Source organism: Leiobunum rupestre, chromosome 1 (assembly GCF_980474605.1).
Source record: "Leiobunum rupestre chromosome 1, qqLeiRupe1.1.hap1, whole genome shotgun sequence".
Classification (NCBI taxonomy): Eukaryota; Metazoa; Arthropoda; class Arachnida; order Opiliones; family Sclerosomatidae; genus Leiobunum; species Leiobunum rupestre.
In genome coordinates this window covers 40,009,158-40,027,123 of record NC_143384.1, presented here as the reverse complement: position 1 = coordinate 40,027,123, position 17,966 = coordinate 40,009,158, and the positions used below count along the sequence as shown (strand labels likewise).

The window sequence follows — 17,966 nt, the reverse complement described above, 5'->3', positions numbered from 1 at the left end:
TTCGCCTTTTTGGGTCCGCTTAATGTATGTTCCGCGGGAAACAAGGTCTCATTGAATTGTTTCCATGGAAATGTTATACAGAGGCATACTTATGAGTAATTATGTTACATATGGTAATACGATGGGCCGACGTTTCATTTACCTTTGTTATAATAGTATGCCCAACGTATGCATCTGTCGGTGTATACGTAGATACAAATGTCGCCCCGACTGTTTTTGACGTTGAACCAATGTTACATTTACCAGCGCAACATTGATAGGTCCGACATATACCACCGTTGCTACGCATTGAATACCTGGCCAAAAATTCCTAGTTGAAAGTACAGGTATGTAAGTAAAAACACCTATTTTTATTGGTATTGAACTTTATTACTATTTTTATAAACATATTAACGAAAATAAATGATGGTATTTGCTTTAGTAGAATACAATTGGAACTTTGAAACATACAGCATAAAACGAGTATTTTAAGGTTTTAATTCTTTCTTACTTAAAAGGATAAAATATTTACTTAGGGGAATTGCATATATTTTTATATTAGAGATAAAATCTACAGATTTTTAAATGAAAATTAGTTTTAAAAAAACTAAAGTCCAATTTATTTACAATAAATAAACGGTTTTATTGTAAATAAATTTGACTTTACATACGCAATAATGGTCGTGGGTTTTTTTAAACTTATTTTCATTACATATACGCGTAAGTAGATTTACACTGACAAGGAGAATACCCGAGGTGAAACTCATCGATTTTGTTTAAATTCAGTGATTAAGTAGACCTTCATGTAACTTAAAAAACCCCAAAGGGAAAAAATGCGATGGCCTTTAATTTTACCTTGGCAACCGAAAATGTTTTTGACAACTAAAATATTAAATTTCTCTATGTAAATTAACATGGGAAAATCCAAGATTCTAAGGGTCCCCTCCCCCCTCATGAAATTGTTAAAAAAATTAAACAAAGTTGGTTAAATTTGTTTAAATATCTAATTTTGGGTAAATATAAAGGTGGTTTAATTTGGGCAAATATCTAATTTTGGGTAATTATAAAGGTGGTTAAATTTGGATAATATCTAATTAAGGGTAAATATCTAATTTTGGGTAAATATCTAATTTTGGGTAAATATCTAATTTTGGGTAAATATCTAATTTTGGGTAAATATCTAATTTTGGGTAAATGTCTAATTTTGGGTAAATATCTAATTTTAATTAGAAAAACCAAGTTTTTTTGACGTGTGATTGTTCTCATCACTTTCTGGCGATTTGCTTCCTCCTTTTTACTACTGTCCGAAGTACTGATAAGAGCTGTGTTATCCTTCGATTCATAATTTTCTTAATGATAATACCCAACAGCTAAATGAGTAACGTCAAAAACATTTGCTCTCTCATGATAGGCTCCATCACTCGTAGTTTCTTCCGTCATATCCTCATAAATATTTTCAACGTTTCCAACATCAGAAATAACTCGTGCCTCATCCTCTTTACTAGAAGCACAACGTTCACCAAGTTTTACATTTTCTAGCACACTCTTTAAGTAAGAATTATTTCTTCGAATAAACTGCCCTTTGCTAATTACATTGGTGTCTTTTATTTGAAAACTCATACCGTATTTCGTCTCCTGTATAGGCGTGAGGGATAATCGTTCAAAATAATTATTTTTGAAAGTAAAGTTAACATCAGCTGTAATGATTTCGGGATCCAGAACCTTAAATGAGGAAAAAATAAATTACTTTTACTATAAATATATATGCGATATTTTAGGCAGACGACTGTATCCGGTGACGCCACTGTGGGCTGGGTTTAAAAGCTCAGCTTTTTTTTAAGGTTATGGCGCCAGTATCATAGGAGATATTCATGGTTGAATATGAATAAATTCATGGTTTAAATGATAAAGAAAAACCAAAATTGGCAAAAACACTCAATGTTTTGGGATAAATCGCTACTACGAATAAACCTCACCAGCAATACACTACAAGATATCCATCTAATGTTCTTCAAGGATCAAATTGATTAACATCACTGTAACATTTGTCATGATCTTTAAAAGAATAAGAAATATCTTAGGACACGCTGATTTAATTGATTTGTTAAGTTTCGTCGGTTGACGAACATATACTAGAAGTTCACATTCTTTAGAAGATTTCGTCGCCCCCATTTTGAATAATGGCGTCCATTTAAACTATTTTTTTAAATTTTGTATCTGGAGAACGGAAAGGGTTAACGAGAGTATCTAACCTTTGACCCTCTGAAATAAAAACGAGATACGTAAATTTATTCAGTTACAGCAATATTTAACGGAATCGGGCTGATTTTAATTAAACGATAGTTTATCGAAATTTTGTGAAAAGGATATTCCCTAAGGCCGCGCGATAAATTTACGAGAATAATTTCCCGTCGCCGTTATATTGAAAATTTATTTGATTCGGGATTGCCAGAACTGTAATGTTGTGGGCGAGTGATTAGAAAATAAAATGGCAACCAGAATTATACAAAATTATAAATGTTTATTTTTATTCAGAACAGTCTATGGAACGTTCTTGATTTAACTTTCATCAATAGCCCAACAATATATATCCCTTCTACGTAATTGTACAGAACTGGTACTTAAGTGTCTAAGACTAGATTTGTCTTAGTTCATCGTGATTGAAACATAAACCAAAACACACTTACACTTAAGTAAATATTATAAATTATACTGAGTAATTTTAACTAAATTCAAACTACCTTACTATAAACTCCGTCTTAATTAACAGCTGCGAGCTCTTCGCTACTAATTACTTCCAATCTACTTAATTAGCCTCACAGGTTGAGTTGACAATTTCAAGGGTATAATTAGGTGATTCCAATTAAAAAAAAATAACAATCAATTTTATCTTACAGCTGACTTGAGTTAGTTCACAATTACTTTAACACTTTCAGTCTTAAGCACGCACTGTTCATACACTTAAGTCCATTCACTCACGTTCCAAACGCGAAACACAATTTCACTCTTTTCTTGACCGAAGACCGAACATACTAATTAAAACCGCAAAGTTACCTCATAACTTTTGACCGACACCAGGACCCCGTCCTGTAGTATTTCGTCTGACAGCCAAGAACTAAGAAAGAATATATCTTCTAAATTGACGGCAACGGCCTTATATACCTTTATTTAGTGTTTTTTTTTACCCCTCGAGATTTGACTAAAGTTCGAAAAATTGAAGATATTATATTTTTTACCCGGTTTGATTGATAGTTCTCCACACGGTGGCGCTATATTATTACTTTTATATAGTTTCCGCGGGAGTTTTGAATAATTATCCTTTTTCTAAGCGTTATTAAAAGGTAAAAAAACCCGCCTTATCATAATGGTTTCTTTACCTTTGATTTTCTTAAAGGAAGTCAATGGCTTGGCGGTAAACTATCTACATTGTAGCGATGCGACCGGAGTTCAATTCCTGAACACAATCAAATAAATTAAAATACTCAGATATTTAATTAAATATAAGATTAATATAATTTATTAATATTTAATTAAATATAAGATTAATATAATTTATAAATATTTAATTAAATATAAGATTAATATAATTTATAAATATTTCATTAAATATAAGATTAATATAATTTATAAATATTTCATTAAATATAAGATTAATATAATTTATAAATATTTAAAATGATGTAAAATAAATTATAGTACCTAACGTTATAACTTTGTAAATTCGACAAAGCTGTTTTTTAGAAAAACACGGTAACTTAACAAACGTTGGTGGCTGAGTGGTTAGAGTAAATCTCTTGCACGAGGCAGACCCGGGTTCGATTCCCGGCTGGCGCCAATAAATCGCAAATTGATACTAAGACGAATACCGTGAACAATTGGTGGAAACCCTGCCATAGGACGTTGAGAGGTTGCATAACACTCAGCATTCGGTGCGTCCCAAAGTCATTAAGTAGAAACTGGAGAGAAATCACACGTACAAACACAACATACTCAACCTCTACAACCATCATAACACAGACACACCACAATCTCTACACCCACAACCGACATAACATGCACAACCATCAAAACACAAACACAACAAACTCAACACTCACAACCGTCATAACACGAACTCAGCATTCACAACCTACGCATAAACATTACAAAAACGTAATACAACAAACCGTCACGACGGTGAGCGAAAAAACCCCATCCAAACCAAACCGCAAATGAATCCGTTAACGCTCACCGTCACACGGTAGTTTTGCTAACCCTTCGAGAAACTGCGAACGCAGAGATTTTGAGAAACTGCGTACGCAATGATTAACCTTTGCACGGAAAATGCGTTCGCAGGGCAGACAGACACACAGACAGACAGACAGACAGACACACAGACAGACACGGTGATTGTATAATCCCTCCTAGGGGACTTTGTCCCCTCGGAGAGGTAAAAACCACGACGCGTAAGGTGATTTACACTCACAATGTCAGTATTCAGTGCTTAATATACCGATTTTTAAATCTGTGTTTTCTAGAAATTAAGAGTGCACTATTAGCACTACAATTAAAATATTTAATTTCAAATTGACGATTTAAAGACGAGGTTCATTTAAGTCAAAAATAAATTTAAACATTATTTATGTAAAAAAAATGGGAAGTGGCTATAAAATTTTACGAAGTATAGGAGGTACTTAAATTGCATATTTCTTAATGCTTCATTTCTGTTATATACTGAAAAACGCACCACCCACCTACATAATCAAACATATATATTCCTTTCAAATAAACATATTCCTTTTTTAACCGAAATAAATAAAAACAAACGCTTGCATTTCGCTTCAATTTTTCCAGTCCAGTTGAATTGAAGGGTCACATCATGAGTCATCAATTTCTTTAAACTTCTTCTCATCGAATTGATTACCGTTTTCCCAGCGAATGAAGAAAGTTTCAGCACCTTGATGATTAAAAATACTGGTAACTAATTAAGAGTTAAATGGAAAAACGTATTCGGTATTCCAGTGACGTACTGCAGCTTTTCTTATGTTACTTATGTAGTCTTCTTTGAGCTTTTCTTCCAGTTCCATTAACTGCTCAAATGATATTATGGAAAATGAAATCACTGAATCCAGATCATTCCATTCCACCGCGTCATTTTTTTGACATTCTCATTTTTGACTTTATATCACAAAGCATAGAGAGAACAGTTTATTTGAAAATTTCATCACTCATCCCTTTAAAAATATTAAATTATTATTAGTGGCTTAAAATGTATAAATATATAATTTCCGTACGTACCTTGAGCTTTTTATATTAGAAAATGAAAGTTAAGGTGATATTCTGTTTACTGCGTATAAATAGACGATTAGCAAACAAAATATGAAAAGTTATGAAACTTCAAATTTGTGAGTACCAATTGTTTCTCTGGAATTCGTAAAAAAATGAAGGGTCTTTGTTCAAATTGGAAGACACTTGTTTTAGCTGTTGAAGTTAAGTTCGTATTTGGTGAAAAAATATTTATTCCAGCTGTTGACATATTTATTATATTAAGGGGGAAGAATACGGTAAAAGCCTCTTTATCGTTCAAGCTGAACGTTTTTGTTTTCACAAATACAGAATTTAATTATATTTTTATTAGTGCTTAAAATAATTTTGATAATTCTAATATTAATAGTTAACGAGATATAAGGTCCTAACTAAAGGGTAGTTTGGGCGCTTGCCCAACTTGTTTAGCTCCGGGGATCCAAATTAAAACGTAATAACTTACTTTTTTTTAAATTTAAATTTGTCAAAATTATTTTAGTCACCAAACAACAGGCTGTTCTACACTTAAATATTAATTTTATAAGTTAAAATACAAAATTAAAAGCGTTCAGCTTGAAATAGCGCGAAAGTAGACAATGGCCACTGTAGTCTTCCCCCTTAAAATCAAATAAATAAATAATTAATTTAAACTTTATAAATAATTTGTGTTCTATTAACTGAAATTTTTTTACTTACTTGTTGAACTACTGGAAGAGTAATTTTCGGAATTAATTTTATCTATCAAGATCAAATCATCTACATTGACATTAATTGAAATGACACGATTTTAAATAATTCAGTGGAACATATATTTTTCTTACCATTCGAACTGCTTTGTCTGTCTCGGAGATTTTTAGTTAGAAATGAGCTTAAATGTTGTTCTAAGTCAGTGTCATTATAAATATGAGAAAAGAGAGGTAACGTGTTGCTTGAAGATTCTACTGTCGCTATTTTATGGTACAATGCACATATATAAAAAAATTTAAATTACTTATCGCTGCATAGTTTATATGTATTATTTACCATTATTGGAAATCGTTGAGACATTTTTTTTAAACACAGGCAGAGGTGATTGTGATTTTTCCACTAGCAAAGAACTTTCTATTGGAGCTGGCACATTCTTGGTTATATTGTAAGAAACTTCAAAAATGAAAAAGGGTGACAGATAATTATTCGAATTTCTTATTTGTTAAATAATTAGAAATACCAAGTTTTTTGGCGTGTGATTGTTCTCATCACTTTCTGGCGATTTGCTTCCTTCTTTTTAATGCTGTCCGAAGTACTGACAAGAGCTGTGTTATCCTTCGATTCATAATTTTTTGAATGAGAATACCCAACAGCTAAATGAGTAACGTCAAAAACATTTGCTCTCTAGTGATAGGTTCCATAACTCGTAGTTTCTTCCGTCATATCCTCATCAATATTTTCAACGTTTCACACATCAGAAATAACTCGTGCCTCATCCTCTTTACTAGAAGCACAACGTTCACCAATTTCTACATTTTCTAGCACACTCATTAAGTAAGAATTCTTTCTTCGAATATTACATAGGTGTCTTTTTTTTGAAAACTCATACTGTATTTCGTCTCCTGTATAGGCGTGAGGGATAATCGTTCAAAATAATTATTTTTGAAAGTAAAGTTAACATCAGCTGTAATGATTTCGGGATCCAGAACCTTAAATGAGGAAAAAATAAATTACTTTTACTATAAATATATATGCGATATTTTAGGCAGACGAATGTATCCGGTGACGCCACTGTGGGCTGGGTTTAAAAGCTCAGCTTTTTTTTTAAGGTTATGGCGCCAGTATCATAGGAGATATTCATGGTTGAATATGAATAAATTCATGGTTTAAATGATAAAGAAAAACCAAAATTGGCAAAAACACTCGATGTTTTGGGATAAATCGCTACTACGAATAAACCTCACCAGCAATACACTACAAGATATCCATCTAATGTTCTTCAAGGATCAAATTGATTAACATCACTGTAACATTTGTCATGATCTTTAAAAGAATAAGAAATATCTTAGGACACGCTGATTTAATTGATTTGTTAAGTTTCGTCGGTTGACGAACATATACTAGAAGTTCACATTCTTTAGAAGATTTCGTCGCCCCCATTTTGAATAATGGCGTCCATTTAAACTATTTTTTTAAATTTTGTATCTGGAGAACGGAAAGGGTTAACGAGAGTATCTAACCTTTGACCCTCTGAAATAAAAACGAGATACGTAAATTTATTCAGTTACAGCAATATCATCGTGTGACGCGTTGGTTTCATTGACTATTGAAAATAATCTTTACTTCTTTATTTATTTGAAAACTTATCAGCACCACATTCTTGCGCCTTCCATACAGTGTCAAAGTGGTATGGTTGTAAAGCTCCACCAATTCCTTTTCGAGGAATGCAATTTTATAAGTGCTTTTTCCCATTTATTCATGTAGTTTTAAAAGACATTTTATTACATAATAAAATTTAACCTCGAATATGTCAGAGCCTAGATGAATGGTTCTATGCCCGATTGATCTTTACCAATGGGTTATCTTTTACCCTGCCTACGACGATGATAAACATTTCGCCATTTCAGTCAGTGTAACATATTTTGTAAATATTTATGCACGTTCTTTAAACATTTTAAAGAACCATCGTTGCGGTATTCTCTTTGGGTTTTACAAGCGTGACAACTCATTTCCCAGACATTGCTGCCTATGGTGCACGGGTCAGAGATGCTGGAAATTCCCACTCCGGACACGTGACCTCCTTTTGTCCATCCTTGGGGTAAAACGGCTTGCTGGAGCGAGATTCGGCAGAATTGAGAAAATCGTTATGAACGTCAAGATGTCTTAAAAAGTGATCCTGTCGCGAGTTCTCGGACGCTATGTGCGCGGTGGAAAACTGACCGTTGTGGCCTTTTGGTGAATTGTCTAAATATAGATTTTTATTTCATGAAAGCCGAACAAGGTGAATCTTGTAGTATATGATTATATTTATATTTACTTGTTTACTATATCATTTTGCCACCTTAATATTATATCTTAATTAAAGAAAACGTGTTGTATATAATGTAACTATTTCATTTTATTCCAATGTAACACTTTTGAATACGCTAATCACATACTAATTATCTAAATGCCTCTAGACAACGCATAATGTTTTTAAAAAGGTTACATTTTGGGGGCCCGTCCAGGATTGAACCGGTGGTCTGTAAATTTAATCTTCCTCCAGTGTATGTTTGATTAATTTTCCGATTAAATTTTCATCAGTAAGTTGGATTTTTTCATGTTTAATGAACTTAAACCCACCTAACCTTTCAAACGCTGTTTTCTGTAGCATTAATTTCCGTATTTTTTAAATAGTTTGTTATTATGAATATATTGTTACGTTCCTTATGAATAAAGTCCTTGCTTACTTGGTCGCTTTAACTTTCAATTTTTTTTTCTAATTCGTATGAGTTTATTATTTTAATTGAGTATATTTCTCACATGATTTCTTATTTGATAGCTACTAATTTTTGGCCGTTATTGTTTATTTTATGATGGGTGGTTGATCATTTAGCCCCTATTTAATTCAGTAATGATATTATCTCGCCCTATTAATGTTGAAATTTAAGAAACGTACCCTTCGAATGTCATGTTCTTCACAGCCGTCATGACGGGCATGGTCGTGTCCATGTTCATGGTTGTGATAAATATGGCAAAGTCCTCCGTTTTCGCTGATAGTCGCATTGGCATTCTTCCTATAAATGCAGTCAAAAGTCAATAAGATTATTAAGTAAGTATTGCCCTTGTCAATTTTACTTAGAGCTTTCCTCGACACAGGCTAAAATTTAACTACCATTTAATGTCCGCTCGCTCTCGCGTCTTAAGTAGCCTTTGACAGCGTTTCGCCAGAGGGCTCTTGCCTTTCCGTGATGACGTCAACTTTTTGACGCTCTAATAGAAAGTTCGCTCCCACCAAAAAAATTCAAACCATCATAGATGGCCGTGGATCGTCTCCCTATGTTGAGATAAATATATTCTTGGTACAGCTTTGGTGGTTTTCATTTCGAAGTAGCAACTCACGGCGCATACATTTATTATCGTCACTGTTTGTTCCCTATGGTCAATAAAAATTTGTTGCAAATTAAATAAAAAAATTGTTTGCTAAATTCAAAACGTTCATACGTTTGTGGATAAAGACGATAATTAATATTAAATATTAAAAATAATATTGAAAGTACAGCTTGCGATTAACCAGGTATTGTCGAGAGTAATTTTATCGAAAACGTCAAATTAAGATAAAAATACTTGTTTACTGAAAGGATGACATGATAAAATACCGATTATTACGAAAACAATACGGCCTTACATCCCAAATGAAACACACTCACTTTTGTAAATTTTCTATTTGAAATAGAATGGGGTAAACATAGGCAGTCCAAAGCGAAGTCAGTTGTTTTGTATCCTGTTAAAAAGACATCTGATCTTATTGCATTGGCGTTGTAGGAACAGTTTTAAAACAACATTTTATTTTAGGTTTACTTACAACTAATTCATTTTTTGCGCCAAAACATCTTTAATATCTTAGACTTCAGCATATAGCTACAGTGATATACTGTTATACCTACGCCCCACCCCATTTCGGGCTCCATTTTCATTATAGGTCTAGAGCACCATCTCTTGGAAGGAAAATTTAACATTACGCATAAGTATTAATATTTGAATAATTATAAATATTTTATTTTAAAAATACGTTAAATTTTGTATTGTTTATATATAATCAGCTATGATAATACCCAAGGCACAATTTTTCAGAGGAAGGTTAATGATTTGGCTTCTTCCAAAGGGAATATTTGTATTTGTTATTTTCGTCTGCTATATTGTTTCCTGCATGAAATTGAAAAAAATATTCTTAGCCCGTTAAAATTATTGATGTCTGCTATTTCGATAACCACAATACTAGATTGTAAGCTGACGACGAGTCAACGATTTCAACAATTCCGCGTCATTGACGTTAATTAATAGCTTAATTTCATTGGTTGGATTTCAAATACTTGTACATCTTAAATTGTCAGCCAAAAATCAGTCACCTACCAAAGCAAAGTTGCATGTTGGTCCTTCAAAAGGTGTACCGAGGTTTACTGTTGACACTGCTTAATTCGCAGCCGATTAGCTGGATAAATTTCCTTACCAAACTAATTAACCTTTAAAATTTTTAATGTCTGAACCCTCCTTTCTTTGCATCGAATAAGTGTATTTTACAATAAATGTGCTATTCGGGAAAACTTATTTATAATTTACACCAGGTGATGGTTCGAAAAAGATTATACTTTTTTCCTTGTATCGTATTTCGTTCTATCACTCTTAAGAAACTAACAGAGCTCACTTTGGTAACTGGAATAGACCCCTTAATGTACCCCAGCTCAAGTGTTTCATATAGAGTTAATATTTCTCTATTTTAATGGGTCGACTTCATTGGTTGCGGCTTAAACGGAATCTACCAAAGCGCAGTCTAATCATTGGAAATTTCGAGGGCCAAGGGTACTTCAATTAATTACGGCCGACAGTAACGATGTTCACAAGTGCGCTGTCCATTCGGGATGACATATTTCCATTCCGAATAGTATTGAATACACATTTGAAAATTAATAGACCGATTGTGTACGTTCAGGTATTTATAGAGTAGCCATGGACAGTAAGCAACACTAAACCACAGCGATTCAATACTTGTAAAGCAAAGCAAAACGATGAAGAACTTTTTCTCGGCAGTAATTGCCATTTCAATCCTGGCTGTCTCATACGGTAAGACATTGGAAATTCTTTGGCACTCTTCAGCGATAGATACAATTATATAATATCTGACGTATAACGATACGATTTTAGGTATACATTTTCAGATAATAGCTAAATCTTTTAAATACGAGTAGTACTAATATCTTAATTTTTAAATGTATTATTTCAGTATCCATAGATTTTTGGACGTTTTATCTGTGGATGTTTATATATCTAGACCCTATAATTTCTTAAATATTTTTCTACAATTTTTGAATATAAATGATAATAATTAATATTTATCAAAAGATAAATTATAAATATTAACGGATCAGTTAAAAAGTAAATTCCAACACCCAGTGCTAGATACTTTCGATACTTCTATCTTCTGTACATATCTCGTACCCTATATCATTTACCTAAAATACCAAATCCCCGAAACCTGCTACAGTGCACATGAATACATGTTGCTAGATGACTTCGGAATATTGTGATACCTTGGGTATTATTATGTTAATCTATTAGATTTTGTTTACGCAATTTGCAATCAGACATGTTCAAATGTGAGAAATATTAATGTTTGTTGACCGTTATAGGGCAAGACAGCAACAAATGTTCGCCAGAGTGCACCAGTTCCCAGGTATCTTATTCAATACAAAATATGTATATATTACGGAAGTCCCTTTGGGTGGACAAATTAGTCTGTCTTAAATGTTATCTGCATCATCTTCGTATTTACATTTCTCGGGCTGTTATCGCAATTGAGAGATTAGGTCCTTGATTTAAAACAGCTTGACCATAAAATTAATACTCGTTCTCCCTATACGTTAATTAGTAGGGCTTAATATCTCTGTCAAAATTAGTCTAAATAGGCGATTCAATTTCATCGATTCAGCCATTCACTTGCAAGAAATAATGCGCGGAACAAGATACTTTTCATAATGTTTGGTCTTAAAACAATGTCAGAAATAACGTTCAAAAGATTGTGTTAAGCCAAGCGGAGATTTTGGCATCGACTTTCGTTGTTTTGGCGTTTTTGTACTTTTAAAATACGAACCAGTCTAAATAATCAAAAAATCACCTGCTAGCAGACGCTACCACACGGTTTTAAAATTTCTATTGCAAATATACTCTAGTTTATGTTAAACCTGGTTAAACCAACGCCTTTATTTAGGGCCGTGTTCAAGATCGGGCGGTATATGTGTCCAAGGCTTAGTTACAAATACTTAAATCTAATAATTTTCATATACATTATTTTGATTACGCAAAATTAAATAATAATTTCAAAATAAAATACCTTTAGACATGCCTGAGTGGGGGAGAATGTGCTGAGACGGAATATGTCAAGCAGTGCTCCGAAAAATTGGGAAAAACGCCAACCAAGATTACAAAGGTGAGTAACAGAATTAAAGAAAGATTATTTGGGAAAGGTCCGTCATTCAAGGAAACGGACACCAACGAGACATAGATTTTGTCCCTCTTAGTATAAACGTTTTAAGAAAAAAGATATGCACTTTGTGTAAAGGTACCTTAATACAAAATGTAGTAATTCTAAACAAGTACCACCACGATAGTGTGACATTTAAAAACAACTAACTAATATCAGACTCGTTCAAATCTAGGGCTCGGAAATCGGCATTAACCAATCGTTATCCGTTATATACACAGTTATTTGTGGCTAACCGAAAATTATCTTAGTTTTAACCGCATTTTTACCGTCCTGCTTAGGGAATGGTTATTTTTTTATAAATAATATCATTGCAATTTGATTAGAAAAAAATAATTGATAAAGAAATTATGGTTTTTCTTATCTTAAATTTAACCGTTTCGTTTAGGGAAAACATAATTGTATTAATAAATAATTTCATAAAAAATTTATTGAAAAAAATAATCGTTAAAGATATTACGTTTTTAAAACAATATTTACCGTTATGTTTAGAGAACAGATAATTGTTTTTCTAAATAATTTCATTATAATTGCCAATTGGATTTCAAAAAATTATCGTTGAACATATAATGTCGTTTTTTAACTTAATGTTTTCCGTTATGTTTATTGAACAGATAATGGGCTATAATGCTATATAAATAATTGCGTTACAATTTGATTTGGAAATAATAATCGTAAATTATTCAATGCAGTTTTATCTTTATTATAATCTATTTGAACCTATTATTACATAAAAAAATGGTATTGAAATGTCATAAGAAATTAGTGAGTTGTAATAATGTGAAGCGAAAAAGCAGACCATGAAGGCGCTGTTCGAATTATCGACAATAAGCCCTATTTAGCGCATACCGCGTAAATATTTTCTTCCCTAAACATTCTCACAATATATCAAATATACGACTACTTCGGTCTGATATTGGTATTCAAATGTCTCAATTCTAGTTTATATAACCCATTTACTTTTAATATACCTTCCCGCCGTCATAATCTAAGAATGGCTCAAATGTTGAAGTTGGAATTTGTCCGAACATCTCTTAAACTTAATTCAATTTTTTATAAAACAATTATTTTATTTAACCAAATTAGTCCTCCCCCAAATATTGGCTTAGTTATTTTTAAAAAGTTAGCGAGGAATTTTATCTGTAACTTTTTTTACAATTAATATCAATATGTTTATCTTTAATCTGTATCTATAGCCTTTTTTGTTGTTGTCTGTTGTTTGTTTATTGCAATTCAATATCGTAAAGTTTACTGTTAACTTATCGCTGAAGGCCTAAGAGTCGCTTTTCGACTTGGCCTATCCCAAGATCTGTGTTGTATTTTTTTTTTCTACATAAAATAAAAATATTATTATTATTATTATTATTATTAGGATGGTATTTTGACTTCACGCATTAACGTAAACTCTATGACCTATGACGTCAACTTAGGTTCCCTTTTGTTGTGAAAGGTAACATCCTAATAGTAATATTTAAAGTTGATAGATGGCTGTGCGGTTATTGAAACTCGCTTTCTATATTTCAATAACACCACCAATAATTTAACATACTTTTGCTAAATTGCTCCTATGCAATATCGGAATGAACCTAATGGAAATTAATTGACAAGTGAGGCTTAGATTAAATAACAACGCACCCAATCGCTGTACTACGTTAACTGACGTAATGAGGGGTGGCGGAGTGGTTAGCACTTTCGCCTCGCAGCAAGAGGAGCCGGGTTTGATCCCAAATTGCGTAGAGTTCTAGTTGAAGCGGTTTTCCCCCTTTCATAAGGTTAAAGGCAATAGTAAGCTTGCCACCACCCTCCTAAGCATTGTAACCCGGCACCCTGAATTAAAGGCATTAAAAGTTGGTAGATGACTTGGGCCTAGGGTGGTGCTTTGGGTATTAACCTCGTCGATTATTATTCCGATTTCATCACATAAGTTGGTGATATATGACCCATTTAATGATAAAGCAATCATTAATTTTTACACCTAAGCCAGAATGTATTAATTTATACTAAGGGATAATTAATATGTTGAGAAGATTCTCAAGCACAATGCTCTTGTTTTCCCCATCAAGAAAAGGGCGGGAACAATATCATACGCGTCTGTTTCAAATACTTTGGTATTTAGAAAATTTTGTAACTACTGAGATACTGATTGGTGGATCACACTATAGCTGATTATATTTGAAGAAACAATGAGAATCATCTCAAAATAATCAGTCTGCCCAAGTAAATACATTCTTGATCAAAGGCTTTTACGTAAATGTTTCAGGAATCATGCAAATGCACATGTGTGGCGGAAAACATGCAAATGCAAGTTAACGATAAAGATGGCACAGCTTGTGAATCTCAGTCTCAATTCACTAAAATGGTAAGTCTCTTTTTGATATTTATTATATTACATTTGGAGAAAATAACTCAACGGAAAATGTACTCAATGAGAGCTCGATTCAAACATGAATTAATAGGGGATATATTATTCGATCTCTTTTGAGTTCGGCTCATTTTCATGTTTCGTAAAGCGTTGTAAATTCATTAACTATTTATCAAAAAAAGTTTAAATCTTATTTATTTGTATCGTTACAGATTCCTAAGGAGGGAAAATGCCAATATGGGTTATGTATGCCGAACATGTCTGGTTAACTTAAATCCTTTAATTTCAAAAGTACACAGAGAATGAACCAATTTTGAAAATAATAAATTGAAAATACAGCATTGATAAAAGTGTTTTTTTTTTAATTTATGTTTAAGGATAAGCTAAAAATAATTTGGATGGCCCAATCAGACGCTTATCTCGCCAATAGATTTAACAAGCCCCGATTTCATTGTCAATATTCACGTTCAGAAAGACATGTTGTACCAAATTTTTATGATATTTCAATATTGATTGTAGGTAGCTGGCAGCTCGCGAGGCATGAAGGGCTGGTTTTCATCTAGGAGCAACAAACACAGCACCCCACACAAGGACAACGCAACCCGTTAAAAGTCCTGCATTTTCTTGCGTACATTTTTCATTGGTTAGACGCGCTTTAGCGCCTGCGGCCGTCGTAAGGGGAAAAATTGGAAATTATCTCCCCCCTGCCCGTAAAACGTTCAGCGTAAAGGCTCGTCCAATGAAATTTGTACACAACACTGCGTTATCGTCTTTTAAGGCTAGCTGCGTTCTCCTTGTGTTTGTTGCTCCTAGCTTCCACCCTCTTACGCTCCAGAATTAATGGCATTAAAAGTCTGTAGCTGCCTTGGGAATTTTTTGGTGGATTGGATATTAGTCGAGGTGATTATTAGTTGAACAAGACCTCAATTAATTTCGGTGAAATCTGAATCGCTTTAAAATCAGAGCCATTTTCTCAATTTGAATACCCGATGCACCCTACTGACTGAGACACTTGACGGACCGAAGATGCTTAAGAAAACTTATATATATTTATCTTGAAGCGCGCGAGACTGCCGAGTTGCCATAGTTACAGACGGCACTTAGATTACGTTAGTCGTTGTTCGTCATTAACGAGGTTAAGCAGAGTGCTCTAGAAGTTTGAACACAGGTATCGTTTAGTTTCGTTGTTCCATTTTCAAAAAAATATTAAATGAGGCTAAGTTTCAATGGTGTCAATTTAAACGTTTCAATGGTGTCACTTTAAAAGTTTCAATGATGTCAATTTAAACGTTTCAATGGTGTCACTTAAACCTTTCAATGGTGTCACTTTAAACCTTTCAATGGTGTCACTTTAAACCTTTCAATGGTGTCACTTTAAACCTTTCAAAGGTGTCACTTTAAACCTTTCAATGGTGTCACTTTAAACCTTTCAAAGGTGTCACTTTAAACCTTTCAATGGTGTCACTTTAAACCTTTCAATGGTGTCACTTTAAACCTTTCAATGGTGTCAATTTAAACGTTTCAATGGTGTCAATTTAAACGTTTCAATGGTGTCATTTAACCAAATATGAGATAAGAAGAAACTTCAGTATTGTTTGGACAATACTCTTAGGAAAATTGTGAATTTTTCTGGCTAGAAATAGGGTGAAATAGTAAAAGATGAGATTTATTTAAATCTCTAAAAGTAGAAAATTTTTAAAACTGACTTAGTTTTCATTTAAAAAAAAGTTTTATCACAAAAATGACTTAGTTTTAATTTTTTTTAATTTGAATCGGAACAATTCTGGTTCAATATAATTAGGCCAATGGTACCACTTGTCACCAAATTTACTAGAAATAGGTTGATCTAGGGACTAAACCCCGATTTTTTGGTGGCTTAGGGACCTTGAAAAAAGTAGGGGCTTTTTGGTATTTTAAGGACCTGGTGGATGCCTTGGAAGAAACAAGAGTCCCTCTTCCAGTGGCATAGCCAGAATTTCATCAAGGGGTGGGGTTGATCAGTGTGAAGTTAAAGGGGGGAGAAATTTAGTAGAGTTAAAGTCGGATTTTTGTACACGGAACCCCCCTCCTTGCCTATGCCACTACCCGTCCACAGTGTATAGAGCGCTTTCGTTTGATACGTTTTTGAAAACGTGTGACGTCACAGCTGTAGTGTTCACCATGACCGCCATGACAGTTACAGCTTTTTCTCAATAGGCGAATAACATTGGTGACGTCATGAGTTTCAAACTGAAAGCATTCTATTTAAGGTGTTATTCCTGTTTCCCTCACTCACTTCGGCCAAGATAAGGGGGGGGGGGGTGATATTCTAGCCTCAAAATATTGCATTATTTTATAGTTTATCTATAAATACCTTTTCGATAATAGGATGAAACATTAGTTGGTAGTAAAAATACATCCGTAGCTAAAGGTTGAGTAAACAAGAAGAAAAAACTATAAATTTTTCTTGTTGACGTGGAGGTGTATCATCTATCTTAAAATCATCTCTAAAAATTAAAAATTATATTTAATATATATCTATTGAAATGGAGTATGACCTTCCTAGTTCGGTATGGTGCTAAAATATACACACGAGGCGCTACAGTTATATAGTAGAAGTAATTCCCCATAGAACTTCTACTATAAGGTTGTTGATGACCTATTAGAACAGCCAGTTGCCTGGTTAATTTTGTTGATTTTAATTCAAAACCCTACTGATTTTACGGTTATTTTTTAAACAAAACCATTGTAACTAGTTATTATGTAAATAGTTAAGTTATAAACGAGCTATATTTTGAAATACAGTCTCATCGTGTATGCTACCTTAGCTTTATGTTAAAAATCAACTTTAACCGCATATAAAAAGAAAATGATCTGTAGAAAAATCCTATTAATTCTTCCAAAAAACACCTACATTTTCTCTTCTTTCACACCTGAGGGGAATAAAAGACTTCTTTCAGTAATTACCGACAAAGGTTATACTCCCTTTAAATATATGGCTTTAAATATCAATACTCACTCTTCAGTTTCCGGCGCTTCACTTTCTTGACTAAACTCCGTACTTTCATTTGGATCGTACGATGAGTCAAAGTCATGGTCACGGTCAATTTCACTTAAACTTGATAATTATAACAATGGAGACCCAATTGGTTCTGCCAC

General features: G+C 33.2%; 1 protein-coding gene and 1 long non-coding RNA gene across 2 annotated transcripts; one reads left to right on the top strand and one right to left on the bottom strand.

The window, feature by feature from the left end:
- Nucleotides 1-494: 494 nt before the first annotated feature.
- On the bottom strand, nt 495-17,919 carry LOC149962886 (uncharacterized). The gene is made up of 16 exons (XR_016481640.1): nt 17,827-17,919; nt 17,722-17,740; nt 17,182-17,232; nt 9,639-9,712; nt 9,331-9,364; nt 9,104-9,265; nt 8,888-9,005; nt 6,470-6,938; nt 6,286-6,402; nt 6,084-6,209; nt 5,959-6,000; nt 5,372-5,879; nt 5,257-5,305; nt 4,989-5,192; nt 4,792-4,915; nt 495-1,701 (listed from the first exon to the last, which is right to left on the bottom strand). It is a non-coding gene; the product is annotated as an uncharacterized LOC149962886 (long non-coding RNA).
- Nucleotides 10,969-15,166, top strand: LOC149962887 (uncharacterized). Its single transcript, XM_090180233.1, has 5 exons — nt 10,969-11,049; nt 11,616-11,659; nt 12,323-12,412; nt 14,727-14,825; nt 15,041-15,166. Exons 1-5 carry the CDS (start codon nt 10,995-10,997, stop codon nt 15,095-15,097), a joined length of 345 nt encoding a protein of 114 aa, XP_090036359.1. The 5' UTR covers nt 10,969-10,994; the 3' UTR covers nt 15,098-15,166.
- Nucleotides 17,920-17,966: the final 47 nt, after the last annotated feature.

Excerpts from the sequence above, each read along its gene's own strand:
- LOC149962887 (XM_090180233.1), top strand. The coding sequence starts at position 10,995 with ATGAAGAACTTTTTCTCGGCAGTAATTGCCATTTCAATCCTGGCTGTC. Across the intron at positions 11,660-12,322 it reads CAGAGTGCACCAGTTCCCAG|ACATGCCTGAGTGGGGGAGA; the intron begins GTATCTTATTCA and ends AAATACCTTTAG. Across the intron at positions 14,826-15,040 it reads AGTCTCAATTCACTAAAATG|ATTCCTAAGGAGGGAAAATG; the intron begins GTAAGTCTCTTT and ends GTATCGTTACAG.